General features: G+C 36.8%; 1 protein-coding gene across 10 annotated transcripts in view; it reads right to left on the minus strand.

Moving 5' to 3' along the window:
- PTPRM (protein tyrosine phosphatase, receptor type M) overlaps positions 1-22337 on the minus strand; it is a 455758-nt gene that overhangs the window by 180338 nt on the left and 253083 nt on the right. For all 10 annotated transcript variants that reach the window (XM_027882060.1, XM_027882059.1, XM_027882057.1 and 7 more), the window contains exon 12: positions 785-1058. In XM_027882060.1, coding sequence (XP_027737861.1) covers positions 785-1058 — 274 coding nt within the window. The remainder of the gene's footprint in view (positions 1-784; positions 1059-22337) is intronic.

Consider the following 22337-nt stretch of genomic DNA (forward strand, 5'->3'; position numbering starts at 1 on the left):
ATGGGAGATAGTTTCGGAAAGAAAAAATAATCAATGGTGTTTCACATTTCTGCACCATCAGTGCACTGTGAAAGAGAGACCATTATGGTTTCTGGCAGAAAACATTTCCAGGCTGTCAGCACAGACAGCCAAAGCTTATCAAGAATTGAAGGGCTCTGTCCAGGAAATGAAAAACAATTCCAGGAAGAATTAGTCTGATGAAACATGATCTGTGAAGATTCTTTTACACACTTTTCGGTTTAGTTCCATCTATCTCTTTTTCTTTTACTGTTTGGAGAAGGGAACAAAGTAAGTGGTTTCTAATTCAATCAGGGCAACCAAATGAGAAAATGAAAGTTCAAGGCATTAGAAACTAAGGTAATAGTACTGGACATTCCAAGACAGATGTGCTAAAACCCATAATCAAGTTTGGCTTAAACTTAACAAAAAAAATAATAACATTCTCTTGTTCAAAGCAAAATATCAAAAACAAACCAAAAAAGAAGGAAAAAGCCAGTCAAACACAGTCACTGGACAGCTTTTAGATAATAAGACAGAATGTTAACATACTACTTTGCCTGTTTACTACTGACAAAATGTGCTGTTTTCCCCTCCTCTTTCCTGTAACCTTTAATCACTAAGCAATATTGTGTAAGGAAAACTGTTATTTTTTAAGCTCAGTGTGTTAAATTTCACGGTTACTTCATTTTCTCACTAGCAACTAAATTGGGCATCTTGCTAGTTGGTGCCAATCATTTATTTACACAAAAATACTGTACAAAATCATGCCTGTCACAAGACTTACCCCATTGGCTCTGCTAGCAGCTTGAAAATAGATGCTGTAGCTCTTATGAGGAAGAAGAGGAGTGTTCCAGAAACCACTGTAGGTTTTGTTATCACCAATAGTAAAAGGTTGAGCAGCTTGTAAACCATTGGCTGGAAACTCTGCAGCAAAGTAGTACTGGGAATTCAAGAGCGAGGCATTCTGGAAATGAATGGGCACTGGGTAGCATTTCAGGATTTCAGTTGTCTTTTTGGTCCTCCGTGGGCGTTCTTCTTCAACAACTATTTGATAGACACTAAGAATGTAGAGAGCAAAGAACAAAAGAAACACACTGGTTATTTTAAGACATGGGGAGTCAACTCATTCTGAAACCACCATACAACATTAATGAGAAAAAAAAAGAACTGTTAAACGCAAGGAACACAAGAAAAAAGTGTCATTTTGATATTGAGGTGTATACATCTCTGGAATAGATATATACTTTCAAACAAATTCAGTTTCTTTTGGAAAAACAAAATGAGCCATACACACCACAGCTTTTCATACAATGGATGAAATAACATTTTCTTGTTCAAACTCTTGTACAGAAAAAGTGTGCTTAATTAGTGCTAAAATGTGGAATTAAGTATTATTTTGTTCACCGAAATAAGTATAAAGCTATAGGTTCCATTCTCTATCCTGTTTATCCTATCTAAATTAAATGAAATTAGTACTAAGTAAAAATTAATAAATAAATTACAAAGAGACAGGGAACAGCACTTGCTTAACTGCTGACATTAAACTATTTATAAAAGCACAGAGTGAAGTTTCAGTAGCATGTTGACTATGGCTGAGTGAGAATAAAACATTTTTTGATGGAAGTTATTCTCACTCAGAGAATAACTTTTACACACTTCAACAGATAACCATATTTTTAAGTGTTTCTCTATTCTGCAAAGCAATTCAGTTTGCGCTTGCAGTCTTTGCTGTACTGGGACCCGCAGAGAATGGTCCATCCCTCTCCACTGTAAAGGTGCTGTGGACATTCAAGCAGGAACAAAGAAATTGCAATTTCTGCTGTATATGCAAACTGTAATCATTATACCCTTGCAGTTGCTGAAAAAGACTGAGTCAGTGCTTTTAAATTTGTGAAGTGGGAAGTCCACGTCTCTAAAGAGGACTGGTTTGCAAGTTTATTGCTTCACTGGGGACCAGTGATTCTTAATCAGTATTTGTCTCCTGGAATCTTGAATCCCAGTAAGCAAGTTAGTCTAGATAATTGAAGATAAAGTGGCAATGTGTCCACATTCTTGCACATCATCCAAATCCAATAACAATTTATGATCTTTGAAGTTGATAGTTCAGAAAAAACTGCAATCTCTGGGTAGCTAAAGTTTCTTAAAGACGAAATATCCACAGTCTTCTGACATATTCCCATTCCATCATCTGTAGGTAGAGGATTATGTTTATAGAATCACAGACTCAATTAGGTTGGAAAAGACTTCTGAGATCATCGAGTCCAACCTATGATTTAACACCACCATATCGACTAGATCGTGGCACTGAGTGCCACTTCCAGCCTTTTCCTTTAACAGTCCGGCCTTTCCTTAAACATGTCCAGGGACAGTGATTCCATCACCTCCCTGGGGAGCCCATTCCAATATCTAATAACTCCTTCTGTGAAGAATTTCTTCCTATGTCCAATCTAAACCACCACTGGTGCAGCTTCAGGAAGAAGACTGCCCAAAGTACAGTGACACTTGGGCTGAGCCTCTGCATGTCTGTCTCAGTATTGTCTCAGCGGGGCTTATTGGCTTAGACGTATCACCACAGCTATGGCTATTCCCCTTCTGAAGGCCAATCTGGTTTAGAAACAGAGATGACTTTGTGCAGTCATCAACCCAGCTCACAAACAGTGAGCTCCTGCACCTGCTGGGGCTGTGCTAGGCTCAAGCTCCTTTGGGTGCTGGCATACAGCTGTCCAGCCCTTGCACTCTCTCGAGCCTTACCCACTCAGCACACAACCAGACTAACATACTGCTCCTACACTGGAGCTGCCTGTGCATGTTTAGATAATGCTGTGTGCTTGAATGATGTCCCATCAATGGGACTTTAAGTAATGTGGTCTAGTGGAAGGTGTCCCTGCCCACATCAGGGGGTCAGGCTAGATGGCTTTTAAAGGTCCCTTCCAATGCAAACCATTCTATGATTCTCTGACACCACAATGCTGAGTTTGCAGAGTCTTCGTAGTCAAACATCACCAACAGGCAGAAAAATCTCTCAACCTCACTGTCTTTTTACCAGACTTACAGACCCTGTGCCATAGACCCTGTTGATTGTGATTTTAAGATCTAGCATCTCCACTAGGAGATGCTGCCTTCTATGCTGACAAAAAATGTCCAGAAATTTGACACTAAGAATGCTTAAATACCTCTTCTTCTGTCTGATGTAGACTTTCACCACAGTGGATCTTTAGTTTAATGTTAACACACTCAAATCTAACTGTCTTCATGAAGATACCTACACATATACAGATCTACATATCCTAAAGAATTGAGCAGACAGAGGGTATCTACTTTTAGGTCAACTTAATGGCTTCCCAGGCTCCATTGACTATAATAACTAAATGCTCAGCTCACATGTAGACATTTATAAGCGGACACCTAAACTTAAATGCTGAAATCTGGTACTGAAGCCCATGCAGAAATCTAACAATGCATAAATTTAGTACAGCTCGGGAGACAGAGAAATGTCTTGAGGGTCCACTTGAAGGCCACTGTCTGTACATTTTGCAGTTCTGTGCAATGAATTCTTCATATCAAGCAGAAAGATTTTCATTAGTTGATTAATTCCATCCTGAGTAGTAAATGAAGGTCAACACACAGCAATCTTTCTTTGATCCTGTGAGAACGGATTTGTAAAAAAAAACTAGCCAGAAAATATCTATATTACAATCTTGTTTTTCTCTTCCAAATCAACTTTTGACACAATTTTAGAAATTAATTTTCTAGAACAAAACAGTTGCTTAGAACCCGGATTCCAAGCTACTTTGGAAACAGCATGTTACCTCCTCTAACTACTAATTTACAGTGAATCTACAATAAATACCAATTGAGAATTTAAATGGAGCATTGGGAAAAAAAAGTAGAAGGTGATGTAAACATCTATTCTTGCAAGGCAGTGAAGCTGGGTACACTTGCCTAATACTGCAGCAAATATAAGAATCTCTCAGTTTCACTAAAGTATGATGGGTAGTAAGCTAAGTTACCTGGCTGCCACCTTAGGAGAGCACTGTTACCTTTTTTATTGCAGCAGAATTGAATATAAGAGGGACCTCAGACTGGATGAGGCAATATGACCTATTTCAGTACTGGTTGCAATGAGGATTCTATTAATTTTTCACTCAGTGAATAAAGCTAAAGATTGTAGATACTTTAGAAACAAATACGTCATTAAAATGCTCCTTTTCCTGGGCGAAATCCATGTTTAGTTATACTACATGCACCACTCTTTGTATATATTTTAAATGCCTGCCATCTATTCATTCTCAGATACTTTAAAGAAAGAAGTAAGTTGAATGGAGCAATTTCAAACTCAAAATGTCTTTTAATCCTTACTCCACAGACAAATTAGATTTGCAAGCATCTAGACCTCAAATCTATTTGCTCTTTAATAATTTAAGCACTGAAAGGTCAAACAGCTCTTTTCTGTTCCCCTTCATCAAAGTCCAACTGCTAATGAAAAATAACTAAATCCTATCTGCTGGCCAATTTCCACACACTGCTGTTTCTCTCATGTAAATTAACACATTATGAGCACCTGGGTCAGTGGAAACCTGACAGAATTTTATGAGTGATACTTTTCACATTTGTAAAAATGAGATCATCTTGCTAATGAATTTTAAAAAATTACCTCAATTACAATTACAATCCAAAAGCTATATATAATTCTTACTATTAACATTGCTTTCTTTAATACGTAGCAGCTGATCTGCCTACTCTGAAAAGGGTTCAAACTTAGTGAATTGAGCTAGCAATGCACCAAGATTCTATTATTCCTCTTAGGTATTAGTCAGATTTTCCTGCTTGTTTGAAGTTGCATTATTCCTTTTCCACACCTTTGCAATTCCGAGAATAATGTTTTCCTATCTCTAATCCAAAAAATAAATTCTACACTGCAGTGAAAGGTGTCAAAAGCATATTGGCTATCAGTAGAATTTAGACTGATCTTTCTGAAGGAAAGAAATGTAATTTAAGTATAATTCACATTATGCAGTTCTACTACAGAATTTCCATGCCTTGGAAATGAAATACAATTTCTGTTTTTATATAGATGAAATTTACTGTTGCTTTCAGAAAGGAACATATGGGAATTATATTTAACCTAGGATTCAAATATCTCAAATTTGAGGATTAAAAAAGGTTTGTGGCAAAAAGAAAAAAAACCCAATGTAATATTTAAGCTACATTTTAATTTTATTTTTTATTTATTTCATTTTTATTTTTATTTAAGCTACTATTTATTTTTTACATATTTATGTAAATGATTATGCAGAGACACAGATCTGACTATAATAGCTTTAAGTTTTGTTAGAAATTAGACACAGCAGGCCTCTAAGATACTTATTGAAATTGTATTGTTTAAACTGAAATGATATGCCAATGCCTCATAAACATACTAATTTTTTTCAGTCGAAAAAGTGAGATGCAAGAAGAAAGAAAACACATTAACACAGTAATAAAAAATGCTCAGAATATTTAGACAAAAGAACCAAACCATTAAAAAAAATTAAAAAAAAATATTTAAGCATACATCTATATATAGTATACAAAAGGATGGATTTTAGTAACTTTCTGAATCAGGAAATTATTTCACGTTACTGGAACCCAGTAAAACAAATTTTAATTCATCAAAGTCTCATTCAAAGTTATGCAATAACTTTCCAAGAAGGACCCATTGGATACAAGCATGGACTTCAGGATTCTTCATACAGGAGTCATTTACATGTGCAATCTAAGCATGTATTACTTGAAATTTAGGAATCTACGATTATACCTCCACCAAAAGTAATTCCAAATCATAAACTAAAGGAAAACAATCTTGATTACTTCATTGTTGAATCGTCAGTTCAATTTTATCTCTCTAAAACAGTCTTGATGCTTCACATAACTGAAGCAATAAAGAATTTTTTAAAATTCCTTTTACAGAAGGAACTGAATATAGACTAAGACTATCTGAAATTATTTACTAGTCTTAATACAGCTGCTGTGCATGATCCTAGGCCAGTCAATTCAGTATTTTGGGCCTCAGATCTCTAGCTGTAAAATGAGAACAGGAAACTTTCTTATTCCCTCTTGCCTGTTTCAACTGTTGAAAACTTTTCAAGACCTTTTTTTTTATTTTCCTTGACAAAAGGTGGGGTTTTTCCCTAGAAAATGTACAAAGCCTGCAAAGCTCTTAAGCCCCACTAAGAGTACCCTGATCAGCTGTGTAACTGTTGGGCTACCTTTGCAGACTGTTAGGGTGACACTCTTGAGCCTAATTTGAACTTTTCTGCTCACTGGAGTAAGTACCTTCTAATTCTCATGCTTTACTTCAATTATACATAACTGGTACTTTTCATAGATCTATTTCTGTACCTTGACTTGCATGCTTGCTTTTTTTTATGCTAACAGATTCAAACAATAGAATGATCTTTAATCTACAACTTGATCATTATTTCAGTTACTCATTCCCATAATCCTATTTATCTGTTTGCTAGAATCACTTTACTGCATTCTTCTACTAAAATACCAGTTCAGATAAAAGGCAAAATTAAGAAACCCAAACGCCACCCTGTTAGCTCGGGTTTATGTCCAGGATTGCTCAAACCGTAACAGTCTATAGGGTCCCAACAGTTTCAGTAATACTTCTGTAGACCCTGAAAATTCGTCTATTGTACTGCCATTTAAGACATAAGCTCTTTTTAAAAAGATATTGTTTTGTCAATGTTTTGCTTCTAAAGCTTCATATATCTTTGCTCATCAAGTGTGATTCAGGTTTATTACCTAACACTTCTGCTGGAAATGAATATAGTCTTCAGAAATTTTTTTTTTATATATTATGCAACATAACTTCATCTCTGTCATCAGTTGTCTCTGAGACAGTCATAATATATTTATATGGATTAAGATTGGAGATTTTGATCTACTTCTTCCTGCCCTTACATTGCACTAGATTCTTGTAATTCATCCTATAACTTACAATTTCACAGTCCTGGAAATTATATGTAAATCGCATCTTGAAATGGAACAGGGAAATTACTCTTTAAAGGCCAGATATTAATAATTTACAGTTAGCAGGCAAATAGAGGAAGGCTACAAGAAATTGCCACTCACTCTCCTCCTACTGTGCAAGAGTCTGTGTATTGATTATTGGTGGCATTAAACAAAGGTGATAAACAATCCCTGATTTATCAGGTGTCTCATCATCACGGCTACATAGGCTTTTCCAGTGATCAGGAGTTCTAGCAACACCTTATATATAGTGAATAAAATATACTCTGCGTACAATCATTTCCAGTACAGACGCAAAGCCAGAGAACAAGCTGAATGGTTGTCCTGCCCCTCTGACCACTGCAGAATTTTGCATATTTTATCAGAGGGGGAAGCACACACTGTTCAGCTCTGGACTAGAAGTACGACCAGGGAGTTTTGGATTAGCAGTAGGACAAATGAGTACGACGGCTAATGATGAAGAATACTTATCAAGGTAGCCCCCTCTTTTTCAGAAACATTTTATCTGGGAGATCAGAGATATTCTGAGCTTTTCGCAAAATACAGCACTGCACACTAGAACTTCTAAAACGACAAAAAAGAGAAGAAGCTTAAAAAAGATCCCTTGTAGGAACATTATGTTCAGAAATGAAAATACAGAACTTACAGTAAAGAAAACCAAGCAGACCAAACAAAACCTCCAAATTAATCCTGCTATACCGAGGAAAACAACAATATAAGCATTGTTAAAGTAATATATTACTATATAATTTATAAAGGAGAAAAAAAGGGAACTAAGCAATGCTGTAAATAATATTAACACAACACAGAAGTAATCAAAATTCTTCGAACTGTTCACATTTAAGCACTTCACATATCAGTGTTTGTAAGTGTACTGCCTATTTCCCTGTGTGAGTGAAGGGAGTCTTAAATGCTTAAAACTTTTTTGCTTGCATCTTTACTTGGCGTCAGGAGGTTTTACATAAACAAAAGCTCCCCAATCTTTGGCAGGTTTCTAACTCCGCAGGACAGTTGTTCCTTCACAAACGTAGGAAAGGGACTAAGTAAATAAAATACTTTGTGCTAGCAGCCTGTTGAAACTTGAATGGAATGATTCTACTTCCACACCCGGCTTAATTTACTAGCTTTGCAGGTCAAGAGATAAGTCTGGCTAGATTCTCCAAGGCAGGGTCTGCCTTTATTCTAAGGAAACACTATTACTGGCACCCGAAATTTCCAGCCCATGGGAAAAAGTCGAAGTGAAGAAATTTTTCTGAATCAGACCTGGAGTGAACATAAAAGAGACTAATATTATACAGCACCTCCATTGTCATGCAAGGAACCCTATTTGTCAGATCAATCAAAGCAGGAATACTTAAACAGCTGTAAAGGAGGAGATAAGACAGCTTAGGTTCAGTCCCTAGAGGTACTGCCAAATGTAAACTCTCAGGTGTCGTAATAAGCTTTATCTTCACAGACCCAAGTCCACCGGGGAACAGTATCTGTTTTTTAATGTAAAAGTCCTAAGCTGCTCTGTGACTGCCCAACTCTTTTGTATGGACACTCTCAAAAACTTAAAAGCCAGTATTTACAAAGGGGATTTTCTGGGAAAAACACATCCAAGCAAAACCTCTCCTTACCATTCCTATGGAATTATACAGGAAATCCTGAACAATTTTGTCAAATGGAAGCATTGTTTCACTGAAAGTTAAAGATATTACGCTTGTTCTTTCATCCAAGGACAGTCACTAGGGGGGGATATGAAAATACATTCAATTCCCTTGAGACAGAAAACATTTGCTATATAATATCTTAATAGCAGAATAGTCAAACAGGGTCTGAAAGCCATAATTCAACAGCCACTATAAGTTCCTCATAGATTCAAATGATTTTTCCAAACACAGAAAAACTGATAAATTTATCTTAATGCAAATTTTTCTTAATGCAAATCTGGACTCTCTAGGAATTAAGGGACACATCAGAGCCTTGGCTCCAAAAATTCTTAGAAGAAAAACTGCAAGGAAAAGGAGACAACGATGCACGTTCCTTCCACTTTCCAGTGGCCAGAGGCAGGGCCTTATAAGTGCAGACAACCACACACCATTCATGAAATGTTTCTGCCTTTAGATTCAGTTAGCATAAATCACAATTCAAAATACAGTTTTGTTTTGTTAGTGAGTCGGAGAAGGAGAGAGAGAGAGAGAGAGAGAGAGTAAAAAAGTCTTTTAAGGATTTCAGCTTGTGATTCTCTGCTATTTAGCAGGACAAGAAGATTTCCAACATATAAGTAGTAGTAGATGAGGATGGAACTTGATGATTTCAGAGGTCCTTTCCAACTCAGCTGATTCTATGATTCTATGATAATCTGTATTCTGATTTACAGCATATAGTGTACTGATGGACTGCAGTTTTAACTTTGTCCAATCTTCTGCAAAAAAATTAGTAAATTCAATACATTTGCTAACGTACCCTTATTCAAAAGAAGTATTAATTTATTACTGAAACAACATATTAAAATTAAAAGAACCATTTGTCCCACACATATATAAGTGGTGGTTAAACACAGTGCCAACAGAAAGTGTAGCACAAGAGAGTACTCTGTTGTTAACTGAGATTTGTGAACTGGCAAAGGCATCAAAACTGTTCTCTCAACACTCCCAACCCCTCTAATCTTTGATAAATATTGAAAAAATTGTATCTTTTTCTCCCTGGTTATACAGCCCCATGGTAAATTATTTCTACTTATTTAAATACTGGCACCCAGCTAAGCCTTGGCACTGATATTACCACACTGGCCTATGAGTGTGACTGTCACGATTACCATAAACAGGATGACAAAGATGCAGCTATGTCTTCACATCTGTTAAATACACTTCTACACTTGAAATTCCTTAATCCTGAACCCTCGCTTTCCAAGGGACTGAGTACTACTCTATACTGATATGATCAATTTGATCATATGAGACACAGGATTAGCAACTCTCCATACTTAAAAATAACTGCATAATTCTATCTCTCTTCTTTTTCTGTAAAGGTAATCATATGTATCCCTTTGTCATATTGAAGGTATTTTATTATTTTTTCTTCTGCTGAAAAAATAATTGTTCTAAAATACTGCAGGCCACAAAAAACCTCTATGATCAGATACATACTTTTTCTGAATATTTATAACTTCTAATAGGGCTTCTGCCCTCCACTTAGTATTACTAATATATGTATTTGGTTCTATTTTTGTCACACTCAAAAATGTCAAGAAAATATAAAATTTTTGTAAAGAGTCTGTAGACCTGCATGGAACAAAGTGAGTAAAAAATGAAAATAAAATTAAACCTACTTATAATAGTACTGTTTCACACTGCGTTCAAAGTAGCTTTCTAGAGATGTCAGTAATACAATACAAGTGAGCATTTGGCTCTATATTCATAAATTCTTTCAGCTATTAATTGTGTGTTTGCTGGACAAGCAAAAGACATCTTTGACTACAAATCTCCCCTAATGTTCTCCCTACTGTATCAATGAGATCTACTAAATACAGACTGCAAGTGGCAAGCTAAGAAAGGCACCAGAGATTTGGCAGTGTTTTTTGGGTGATCTTTTTGGTTTGTTTTGTTTGTTTGTCTGAGAAAAAAAAAAAAAAAGGAAATGTTTACAAGTAAGGAACTGTAAGGACACAGTTTTAGTCTGCAGTAAATACCTGTGCATATAAAAAGAGAAAAAAATTGGGCAAAGAGAACTAGAAAATGATTGAAACATTCAAGAATACACAGGGTAGGAATGTAGAGAAGAAAATAAAAGAACACATAATGTACTGAAAACAGCTGGAGATGTACCATCGTTTTTGGTAATCAAGAAGTGAAAGAAAAAGTAATAGTAGGAAAGATAAAATAAAAATGAAGTCTACCTAATATAGTTACTTTAAACAAAGTATTTTTTAACAACTTACAGTCAGCTATTTTTTATGAATTACATGCAATATACTTGTAAAAGGTGCTTGATTTCATAGCACTATTATAAAACACCTTTTACAAACAATTTGCGTATAATTTATAAAATTAAGTTATTTCATAATATGGTTGTGAAATCATATTATGTATTTTCGTAAGATTGCCATTTTTATCCAAGAATGACTGCTACAAGATCTCTTTATACTCACTATGATCTGCTCAGTATTTTTCTAACTGTACTATCAACTGATATTTGGCTTCTTCTGGTAAACATAAGCTTACAGTCTTTCCGATTGGTATGCCACCATTATATTTTTGGCAAACATAAAACCTCTCTGCTGACAACTCTTCCATGAATATGGGACAACATCCCACTTACACTGATCATGCACTGGGTTTTTTAAATGCTATTTGAAACAGAAGATGCTTCATAGCCTTACAAATAGACTAAGATGCTACAAGGTTTTCAGCAAGAAGCTCAGAATGTGTACCCAAGAACACGCCGTAATCCCATTTTATATTCCACATGTCATCTGTGATACCCAGCTCCCACCCTCAGTACGCTCAGCTCCTTTTAGTATTTCCCAAAAACCCACTGGAAAAGAGGCAACACATGCTGTGGCTGTTTCTGGGCTACATACAGGCTTGCTGCTATGTGAATTGTAGCTCTCTACTGGTGGACCAAATGAACAGAACTAACTAACTAACTTACACAGCCTATCCTTCAGATGCTTATCTGGGTCCTTCACAGAGATTCCAAAATATGTGAGAAACTTACTATTTATGCAACATTCAATTATTTCATATGGGCTTGAAAATTTCTAAGAGGTCCAGTGTTAATAAGGGAAGGAAGGTAGGAACATACAGGCAGTATTTGAACAGGGTGATACTTAAGACTTGCTTTCTTAGGAAACCATGAATCAGGTGTAAACTTCAACTTCGTTATGTTCCAGAAAGTTTAATTCTGCTCCTGGATATATAATATAGCACACACAAGTGAAGCAGCACTCCCTTTCTTCATTTTACCAGTGAAAAGTTTTATTCCTACTGAGTAAGGTCTCAGTCCCTCTAGGCAGCAGATACTATTGATCTTACTCCACAAGGTTTTATGCTCTTAATTTAAACCCAAGCAGCAATATCACTAGCTTAAACGATGCTGGTCTAAACTGAACTAACCTAAAGCTTCAGATTCTCCAGGGATTTGAGACTGACTTCACTACAGAGAAGCATAAAATAGGAATGCCTCCTACTTTCTTTATAGTCTGCTCACAACATGGCTTTAAAATGAATGCAAACCATGGACAGATTGTGAGGATATAATTTCACAAAATACTCTACAAAACCATTATTCTGAGATCTTCCAGTGGTCAACATGGAAAAACTGAATAATAAAAAAAATAAAATTATCTTCAGAGAGTTATCTATATAGATGAACCAGTTAGCTGGTTATTACGGCACTCCTCATCACTGACAAGTTGTTCACAATCATACACAGATATGTATCTTTTTCTTTAAAGAGGAAAAGGCTATTTTCATTTATTTTAGCTTTAGAAATAGGAATGGAAGAGAGCATGATATATTGATTTGCAGAAAGCTACACAGATTGTCCCTATCCGCACCAGAAATAAAGCTGTGCTCTCATCTGCATCGAGCCCCAGTGCTGTATCTTCTAGGCCATCCTTCCACCACTGCAAGATTATGGGTTTTCTGTAACCAGAAAGACACTGCTGTTCCTCTCCTGACCATCTGAAGAGTCTTCGCTCCTCTTCAAATCTCAACAGAGCTCTCCCTCCAGGAAGAGAGGCCCACTCATTTGCTAAGTGGCTTTGTTGTGTATAAACAAATAAAAATTATTTTAAAATTGTTGCAGGTGTAGATTTCAAGAGGCTATTTCTGCTGATATGAAAAAATTAATACACCACTTCAAGTACAGAACTTCTTCTACAAAGGCCTGCTGGTGATCTGTATTAATCTGAGTACTTTTTCCAGCAATCATCTATGCAAAACAGTGAGGAAAGGAGGAAGAGGGTGAGAGGAAGGCAGGGAGAGAGAAGAAAGCAGAGAAAAAAAAGGAGAGAGGGAGAGGGGTAGGAAAACTGCAAAATCCTGCTGAGAACAGGAATGCCAGCTAGCCAGAAATTACTTGGGAAGCTTTTATAATGAAAACCACTGTCATCGAAGTTATCTAGGTTATTTATATGATAAGACTTCCTCCACCTTCCAAAATTTATATTAAAAACACCTTATTTCCATCATAATAGCTTAGAGTAACAACTCTCCCACTCCCACCCCACCTCAGTACACAGTGCAGTGAAAAGAAAGCATTTAGGTTTATTCCAGTTTAAAGAACAAATAGCAAAACAACTCAAATGCTCTGATTTTTCCATCTGTCATGCTGTGGAGATGTTTGTGCTTAGCACAGTTCAGAGAACAGTGTGTAACTCTTAGTACAAAAAGCATATGACTTAAACTGCTCTTGCTCATGAAATACAATCATGAAAACAGCTAATAGCTGGTCTTGCACAGACCTGTGGTCTGATGCAACAGCACAGCGCTGTGTATTTCAGTCCTGTAACTTTAATTTCTCTTTGTCCGGGTTTGATCAAGATAGGATCAGTTCTAAATTGCTTTGAAATATTAGCTGGGTACCATGCATGCATTTTGTATTCTCTCAGCCATAACTCATTACATGGAACTTGCTTGGCATCAATAAGTCACTCTCACTTTTGTGTGTGCACGCGTGTGTGGCAGTGTGTGTGTGGCTCAATACCCTGCTGCTAGGCTATTTAGTGATAAAATCTGATATAATAAAATATTAATTAGAGCTGAAAGGTTGGGCGAGAAATATGAACTCAATTACAGTCCCATATTGTGAACAAAGGGTAGAGTGAAAAAATCCTTTAGTTATAGAAGTTTGGGATAATAAAAGAACAACTAGAACATTAGATTCAAGCTGAGTGCTCCCTAAAAGGCCACCTGTTAATAATCTTCACATCAGGCATAAAAATTCAAGTAAATCAGGTCAAGATGAAAGATTTTTGGTGATGATTTTTTTACTTAACTAATTTAAGGATTTCTTTATCTGAGCATTTTTTTCTTTGATGTCATTGCAACTCATTAATTAGAAATTTGTAACAAGCACAAGGAAACATCAACTGTAATTAAAGGTTAGATATCATAAATGGTATGCAAAATGATCACCTTACATGGTGACAAGAATTAGCAGTATATTCCAAGAGTCTTCGTTTCAGTCACATTGGCAGTTTCTCAGCACTAAACTGTAGCAGAAGTGGTTCTACCATCTTCAAAAGCCTTTTTTTTTGTTTGCTCATTTTTCAAAAAATGTCAGCAGTGGAATATAAACTACTTTAAGACTTCTTAAAAAATACATTTTTGTTCATCTGTTCAATTTACCTGAGTGTGAATTCAGATGCATTACCAAAGACTTAACAGAATGAGACCAGAGTGTAAACAAACACAACTCTGAGCCAAAGCTAGTCCAAATCAAATAATATGACCTTGAAATCACATGCATAGTAGTGAATCATAAGAACTGAGCCATCTTATCTACTACTGCAGGCTAAAATGTGCCATTAGATCATAAAATAAGATTTTCATTGTCTGAGGAACTGTGTTCTCTATTAACAATATTTTCTATTTCAACAAATGTTGCTGAAACTGTGGCAATATATTTTGGTACCAAGCCAGAAAACAGACTTTCAATGAATTTACATTTATGATACTTGGAACAATCCAAAGACCATTTCAAAGCTTCTTAATCAGCTTTATGTTCTTTGCTTAATTTCTTTTTAAAAAGAACACAGAAAAATGATAAGTTCATAAGTATGAGATAAAAGTATCTTGGTACAGCAAAGAGGTGCTTTTATAAGCCAATATTACACCATTTAACTCACCAGTTTTGAGGTTGCCAAGGCCGATTTATAGAACAACAGGAAAGCATGAGAAAAGGAGTAAAGTCTTGTCACAGATTAAAAGAAATTAAAGAAAGCAAAACTGTCTAAAATGATTTAGTCTAGAAAAGAATGAAGTTAGAGGGGATCTGAAAGAAATACTCAGAATTGAAAGCCATGGCAGGGCTGACTGATTCTTTCTTTTCAATCTGTCACAGAGAAAGAAAATACTGATGCACAATGGTACTGAAGTACAGATCAATGAGGAAGAAACAAAAGGAAATTCTAGAGGTCTAAACACATACAAACCAATATGCAACAATCTGTGACATCACACAGCTCATCTTATCAGAATCAGAAGTAGCATTTCTGAATGTGGATGTCTTACTTTCTGATACTGAAAGAAAGCTCATTACTGCTTGAAAACTGTAGGTCTGCTTCTGACTAGAATGCAAAGATTCATTACAAACCACTTTCAGCTCCAACAAAATTGTTGATGGCACCTGAACCATCAGATTCTACCTGGTTCCATCCTGCTATGTAAACCAGTGTGCAAAGAAGCAGCAAATTAATTATTTTTCTTAAAGAATATGACAAACAGCTATTACCCAGTCTTCCCAAACTGGGTAAGAACAGATATAGCAAGTTTTAAATGACCAGTTCACTTGGATCTCCAAGGAAATAGGAAGGCCAACTCCCACTTGACAAGGCCAGTCCTAACTTTAAAGTCTACATAGGATGAATGTGTTGTGTTATTTGCACTAAATAATTTTAAGATTTGAGTATTTGTTTTTAAATAAATACTACACAATGTTGCTATCATTCTACAATCTTCAGAGTAGCTGTACATAATATGATAAAGTGCTGTACTGGAACTGAAAGGAATAGAGTAATGGAAAAACATGGCAGCCTTCATGCAAGAACCTGCCTGAGTAATTTCTACTTTCATAGAAATCCAGGGCCCCTTGCCAACCAGAGGTTTCTTCCTCAATAGCCATGAACAAGAACAGTAGCAACACAAAGCTGTACTATAAGAATAATGAAAAAATCTACTTTGGGGAATAATGTGACATTCTTAAGGAATATTTCCTCAGATATAAATCTATACATAAATGATAAGATATACTCTTGCTCATTCTCATATATTCAACTCCCAATTTCTCTTTATTATGCGTGAGGGTAGATCCTAGAGCAGAGGTTTTCATTCTGTTCTCCACAAATACCTAGAGAAGCACTTTGCAAAAGTTAAGAAAAATATACTTAGAGCTTATAGATTTAAAATGACAATATAAAGCTCTGCACGTACACTGCAACATCTTTGGGGATTTACAAATTAAAAAAAAAAATCTATTAAGAAAAACAGATTACAAGTAAGTGATATACTACTACAATATTTTCTAGTAAAACATAAACCACTGAAATTCTGTGACTATGCTCTGGAGAGCGTCCAGGAGGTGTGGACACTCAGCAAATGTAACAATGCTCACATGCATAACTACAGCCAGTTGCACAGCTTTTATTTACAGATGTAAAAAATTATGCACATGGATACTGATCAAGGAACATGAATGTTACAAAGAACTTAAGAAGCAGTATTTAGAGCAGAAAATGAGCTAATGGATTAATGACACTGTTAACACTAAAAGAATAAGATCTTTGTATCTACAAAGCTGTGTGCTGGAAATTCACTCCTGAATTGAGCTAGGGAATTAAGCAAATAGATGTATTAAAATGAGTGACTTATAAGTAGAGGGAGAATGCTTGTTTTCTCCCTTTTTTCAGGGATGCTCTGCAATCTGCTGGTTTGTGTGCAGTACTGAAAGAAAAATATTTGCTGAGGCAGCTGAATGAATACACAAGCCAATTTCAACAGGTTTTTTTCGATTCAAAGCTTGAAAATTGTTTACTGCTCATTAGAACACTCACAGAGGATATGAAGTTTTTAATCTATTCAATGAGGGGACACAACATGGAGCACAGAGACACTAGCTCAAACAGATCCACTATGGTCATTTAAGATGTTGTCTCATTTGGCTGTTTTCTGCTGCCAGATGCTTTGTTTTCATGGGAGGTTGGTGGAATGCCGCATGTGCCTGTGTTTCAGTTGCAACTGCAAAGGCTGGTGTTATCACTTAAGCAACCCAAGGCACAGACACAATTTTCCTCCCGACTCTGCTGTAGGAGAGCAGGACCACAGCAAAAATAACCACAACAAAATTCTTGCCTCTCAATGCTATCGTCTCTTTCCACAACTTAAATGCAGTGGGTTCCAGTCCAACAATTTGGAAACGGAGATTACTGTGTTCATTTTCCTCCTTTCTTCCCTACAAAAAGGCTCTGCAGGGCACTTTAATCAGCAGTGCAGAATGATGCAGGCAGACACAAATAACAAGTCATTTTTTTGGAATCGTCCCCAGCTTCTCAGGACTTCTGTGGATAAATACAAGGCTGACCTTCTATTCTGTCAGTGAAGGTATAACTCTTCCTCCTCCCTGCACTGGGAATGACTCTACTAGGATTACGTGGCATAGAAACCTTGGCAGCATGACATTGTACAGCTCTTCCCACAAGAAATCTGGCCGTAGATAAAAGATTCTGCACAGTTCAGGATTAGTACAACTGTTAAATACAGATGAGATTTTGGCCTTGTGCTTCTATTACCCGATGAAGCTAATCTTGAAAACAGCTTCAACTCTAGATGTAAGAATGCAGCTAATTCATCTGTCCTTGTCTGATTTCCCCATGGTAATTTCTTCCTAAATTCAATATTTTTATAATGCCTTAGACATCTATCCTACTGCTCTCTGAGAATCTTTTACGCTGAGGCATTTATACTGCTCCTGACTAAAGAGTTGCTGCTTTCAGTTGTAGAGCCCAGTAAGTGACTCTAATGTTTCTTTATGTCACTTAATGTAATCCAGTTGAGCAGATTAGCTTTTACTTAGCAATGCTTTAGAGTCATGATGCTTGTTGTAAATGCCAGTGATTTCCTTTCCTACTTAAATGAACAGTAAAACAGCAAGTTTTCATGTTAATATTCAGTAAAATGAATACTCCTTCAGCATCCAGTGTAGGAAATGCCAGCATTTCACTCAGAGTGCATCTACACCTTTTCTTCCTCTTTCCATGCAGGATTCCTCTTTATCTTTTTGTTTCCTTTACCATTACTTAATATTAAGTAAGTTTGCTCGTAATGTATGATTAAAATGCTTTAGTACACATAGAATGGTGCAATCAAATATTATTTACATTGAGAGTTAGAAACTGCCCCAAATTAGTTTGTCCTGGAAACCACAGTCCTCCAGCCATACATTTAAGTAACAAAATCTTTTTAAATGCAGCCATTTAGTCTTTGCTATTGAACAGAAACTTGCTCAAAATGCACAATATTGGAAGAAAAAATCCTAAGGTCAGTGGTAGTATGAAAATGTACCATTGTTAAAGAATCTAGGGAAAAGGCAATTAAAGTGGTACCAGTTACTTCTGTGTTGCAGAAGTTGTGATTACATTACTCTGGTGCTTTCCTGTGTATGAGAAAAGCCTCACTGAATTTTGTTTCCCTGTCACTTGGACAAACCAGGTCCATGAGAGAATCTTGTCAAAACCTTGTGGTTTTTTTTTTTGGGGGGGGGAGGGAGGGAGTTGTCACAGCACCACATCTCATAATCATTTATATAAACTTAACTAGCACCACCTTCCTGACATGTATAACCACCTGTTTCAATGCACCACTGGGTAGAGAATTTATATTTGAGCTGTTTATGTATATATGCTCTCTGAACTGAAACTGCTTTCCTTTCCCTCTGAAGTTTATTCCCCTGATGTATTTTTAGAAAATAACCACGTCTTCTCTCAGCCTTAACAGGCTATCTGAAACAAGTAGAGTTCTCTTGGTACCTCCATATGTAACACAGGTTTTCTCTGACAATTTATGCCACAACACTCCACTGCTGCAATGCCAGTAAACTGGTATTCATAGTTCAGCACTAGGCACAGGACTTCACTTGAGGTCCTACCAGTATCTTGTACAAAGGTGTTCACAGCTTGTCACCCTTGCTGGAAACCCCATCCGGTGTGTAGTTGGTTTGCCTGTTTCACAGTCATACTGAAAGCCATCCGTACACACTTTCTTCTCCTATGTCATTTCCAAAAATGAGCATCTATCTTACAATATGTATCTTTGTTAATAGCTTATAAAATGAAAATTTTGCATCTCATCCTGAACACTATTCAATATTTTCTGCGCAACGTTCCAATCCAATGCTGCAGGCAGGATTACTGTTAAATGGATTATAATGTGTTATATTTATATTTTGTATCTACAAACAAAACACTCAGAATGTCATTGGGCCACCTCTCAGTAGATAATTCAGTTCTTCATAAGATAGCACAGAGAACCTGCACTTATATCACGGTCACTGGTTTAGAGCTCTTGTGAACCACTTAAAAATACACAGTTGATTTAAATACTCATGAAAGAAAAGGAACTGAATCTCAAGAACCACAAAAAATATAAAGTGCACAACATAGCTAGAGCACAGAAAGATTGGTGTGCAGCATTACCAAGGCTTCGGTCCTAACAGGGCCCAAGCAGATATGGCTTCCAGTAGGACCTGCAAACCTGACTTGAGTGCTTATTTAGTCAAATGGGTGAACGAACGTGAAAAGTGACACCACACTCTTCTCTTGGGACATCTCACTTGGGCACCTAGCACTCAAGAGTAAAAATACCAATGGGATTCAGACCTTCACAAAAAAACAAAGAACTGAGGTAAGATGATAGGCCACTGTGGAAATGTAATTTCATGTTGACAACGATATGAGAAGTGCACATACATAACCCACAGTAAGATCAACTGTGAAAGAACGCCATGGGTTACATGTGCCTGACAGTTCCTGACCACAGTTTTACGGGACTTTAGAATTGGTCACTCAGCACTGTGGCTACAAACTAACATAAAGCCACTGTGATACACACTGTCAGAAAATGACTTTAAAATGTCTCCAGAAAGTAGGTCCACACATAATCCTGTTCAACAACCATTCAGGGAAATGTAGCTGACTCACATACTCCCTCTTCAATCTTTCCACAGCACACAGTAAAATGAAAACAAATCCCTGGCACACTTCAGTAAGCTCAGAGCAACAGCATTTCTTTCTTACATATTCAAGGCGGGCTCTGGTTGTTCTGTGCTTGAACTTGGGCATGTATAAACTGACTACCCTTTCAAAAATCATGCACTGCAGCAATTTACATTAATGTTCATAACTTTCATTATAGTCCCTCCATTAAACACCTCTTTCTCTCAAGGTAAACACCCAAACACTCAAATACATTTGATCCCCTTCACATTCTGTGGGAGAAACGTGTCTTTTTGCAACTCCAGAGAGCTACTCTGATATGATGGTAGGATACGACCTATCACACTGTCCCTACGAGTTGATCAGTGGGCCCTTTAACTGAGGAACTTGCCAAATTCAGCCAGAAGTAGATGTTTACATTGAAAGATCTAAAAGGCACATTATTTGGGTCTTTACTATATAGGTCTGTATCTGCTTAAGATATAAATGTCTGGGCTCTCTCATGAGAGATGTGACAGTCATGTCAGCTTTTTCCATAATAACCTAACAACTCTAGCATGTTCTCAGAAATTGGAGTCTGGGGTTCAAGACTGTTTTCAACCTGACAGGCTTTCACTATACTGCTCCCACATCCCAGCCATCTGTACAGCACTACTGTGATCGAGGCTGAGGTTGGCCTAGCATGAAAACAAAAATACAAGAAGAATCAGAGAACCAGGAGAGCACTTAAGAAGAAACCTGTCTAATCAAATGGAGATCCTCCTTACTCTGCCCATTATTTCTGTTTCTATGTAAATACCATCTAAAATGCAACACATTAAAAACCACATGAGAAAGGAACATGGACCTCAGGTCTCTTGTTTGCCTAGGAGGAGCTTTAGGTGTACTTATAGTTAGAGGTTTCTACTTGTTTACTGAGAACATGACGATATATGAGAACAAATTGGTGACTCAGACTTGATAATGCTGAGCTGCCTAAAATCCATCTAACCTATATGTGCACCGTTCTCCTCCTGTTAGATGGTTTGAAAGGTCTCCAGCAGGGCTGTGGCACCCGCCAGCTACTACTCCTCCCAAAATTTCTAGATATTAATCAGGGCCCACTCCCAACTAGCAATCTGTAAGAGGTCCCAGTGTCTGGGAATATGGACTGGTTTTAGCCAGTTGGCCTCAGTACAAGAGAACGGTACTGGGCATACAAATTTCACTAGTAAACGCACACACTTGAAGTCAGAACTCAAGTAGGTTAATCTGAGCACTGAGCAGATATTCCTTAGAAAAAGGTCATGAAAAAATGACCCTGATCTCTTCCTTGCATACTCAGAAATTGAGCAGTTCATTTTAGAGAGTAGATTTAATGAAAAATAGTTTTTATCAATGCTGACTGAAGTTGGTGGTCCAGAGCCAGCAAAACAGGTATGAGTTCCAAGAGCTTATGATTCATGAGTTGAAATGCTGCCGGATTTCAGCCTTCACCAGGGAGACTGGAAAAACCTAGTAGACTAAAGGATCTTAACAGCGAACTAGCCTAGCTGAACTAGACTATCATGCTGTCAGAATGAGAGGTACGCAGTAGGGAAGACTATCATTAGGAATTATGCAAACATATGGTCTCCACTGCAACCTACTTAAGGCCAGCATGTAGAAGGTAGGTTAAAAAAAAAAGAAAAAAAAAAAAGAAAGAGCAGAACCTCACAAAAGTGCACAGATATGGAATAATCTATTTTCTCTTTTATTCTCAAATTGCTCTAGCTTGCTTTATTTATCATGGATTAATTTCTATTAATTGCTAAATGACAGATAGCATTATGTGCTGGGTTCTCAGTGACACAAATTAGTACTTAAAGAAATCATGGATCAATACTCCTTTACCCGGGGACCATGTAAGAAGTCACAGGAAAAGGACCATGGAAATTTCTGAACAAGGCAGTAGGACATGTGAAGCTGCACCATGCATGTCCAAGCAACACATAAATTCTAACTCAGGTCACAGCAAAAAATCCAAGGACAAGTTCTACAGAATAACAAAAAAGAATTACAATGTTTTTACAGCATAAGCACTTATTACACTGTTACCTCAAGGAAACTGAAACTGACCTTTCTGCTGTTAAATAATTATACTTGTTGCTATAAAGAAGTGTCAATTATGGGCATTAATAAAACCCAGTACCCTTTGCACATGTGACATCCTCAAACAAATTTGCTGGCTGCCTCACAGGTTTTAAAACTATATTTGACCCTACAACATACAATTCAAGCCTTTACTCAACCCTCAAGCAATTGAAGTGATGCTTATGGCAAGCAAATGAAAGAATGGACAGTATGTTCCCTTCATGCTCTCTAGACCTTGTGGTCTCACAGTATTAAAAAAGGCTATATTTTGAACACAGCATTTCAGAATACC

Source organism: Empidonax traillii, unplaced genomic scaffold (assembly GCF_003031625.1).
Source record: "Empidonax traillii isolate 1590-97213 ecotype Southwest subspecies unplaced genomic scaffold, ASM303162v1 scaffold100:size1405979, whole genome shotgun sequence".
Classification (NCBI taxonomy): Eukaryota; Metazoa; Chordata; class Aves; order Passeriformes; family Tyrannidae; genus Empidonax; species Empidonax traillii.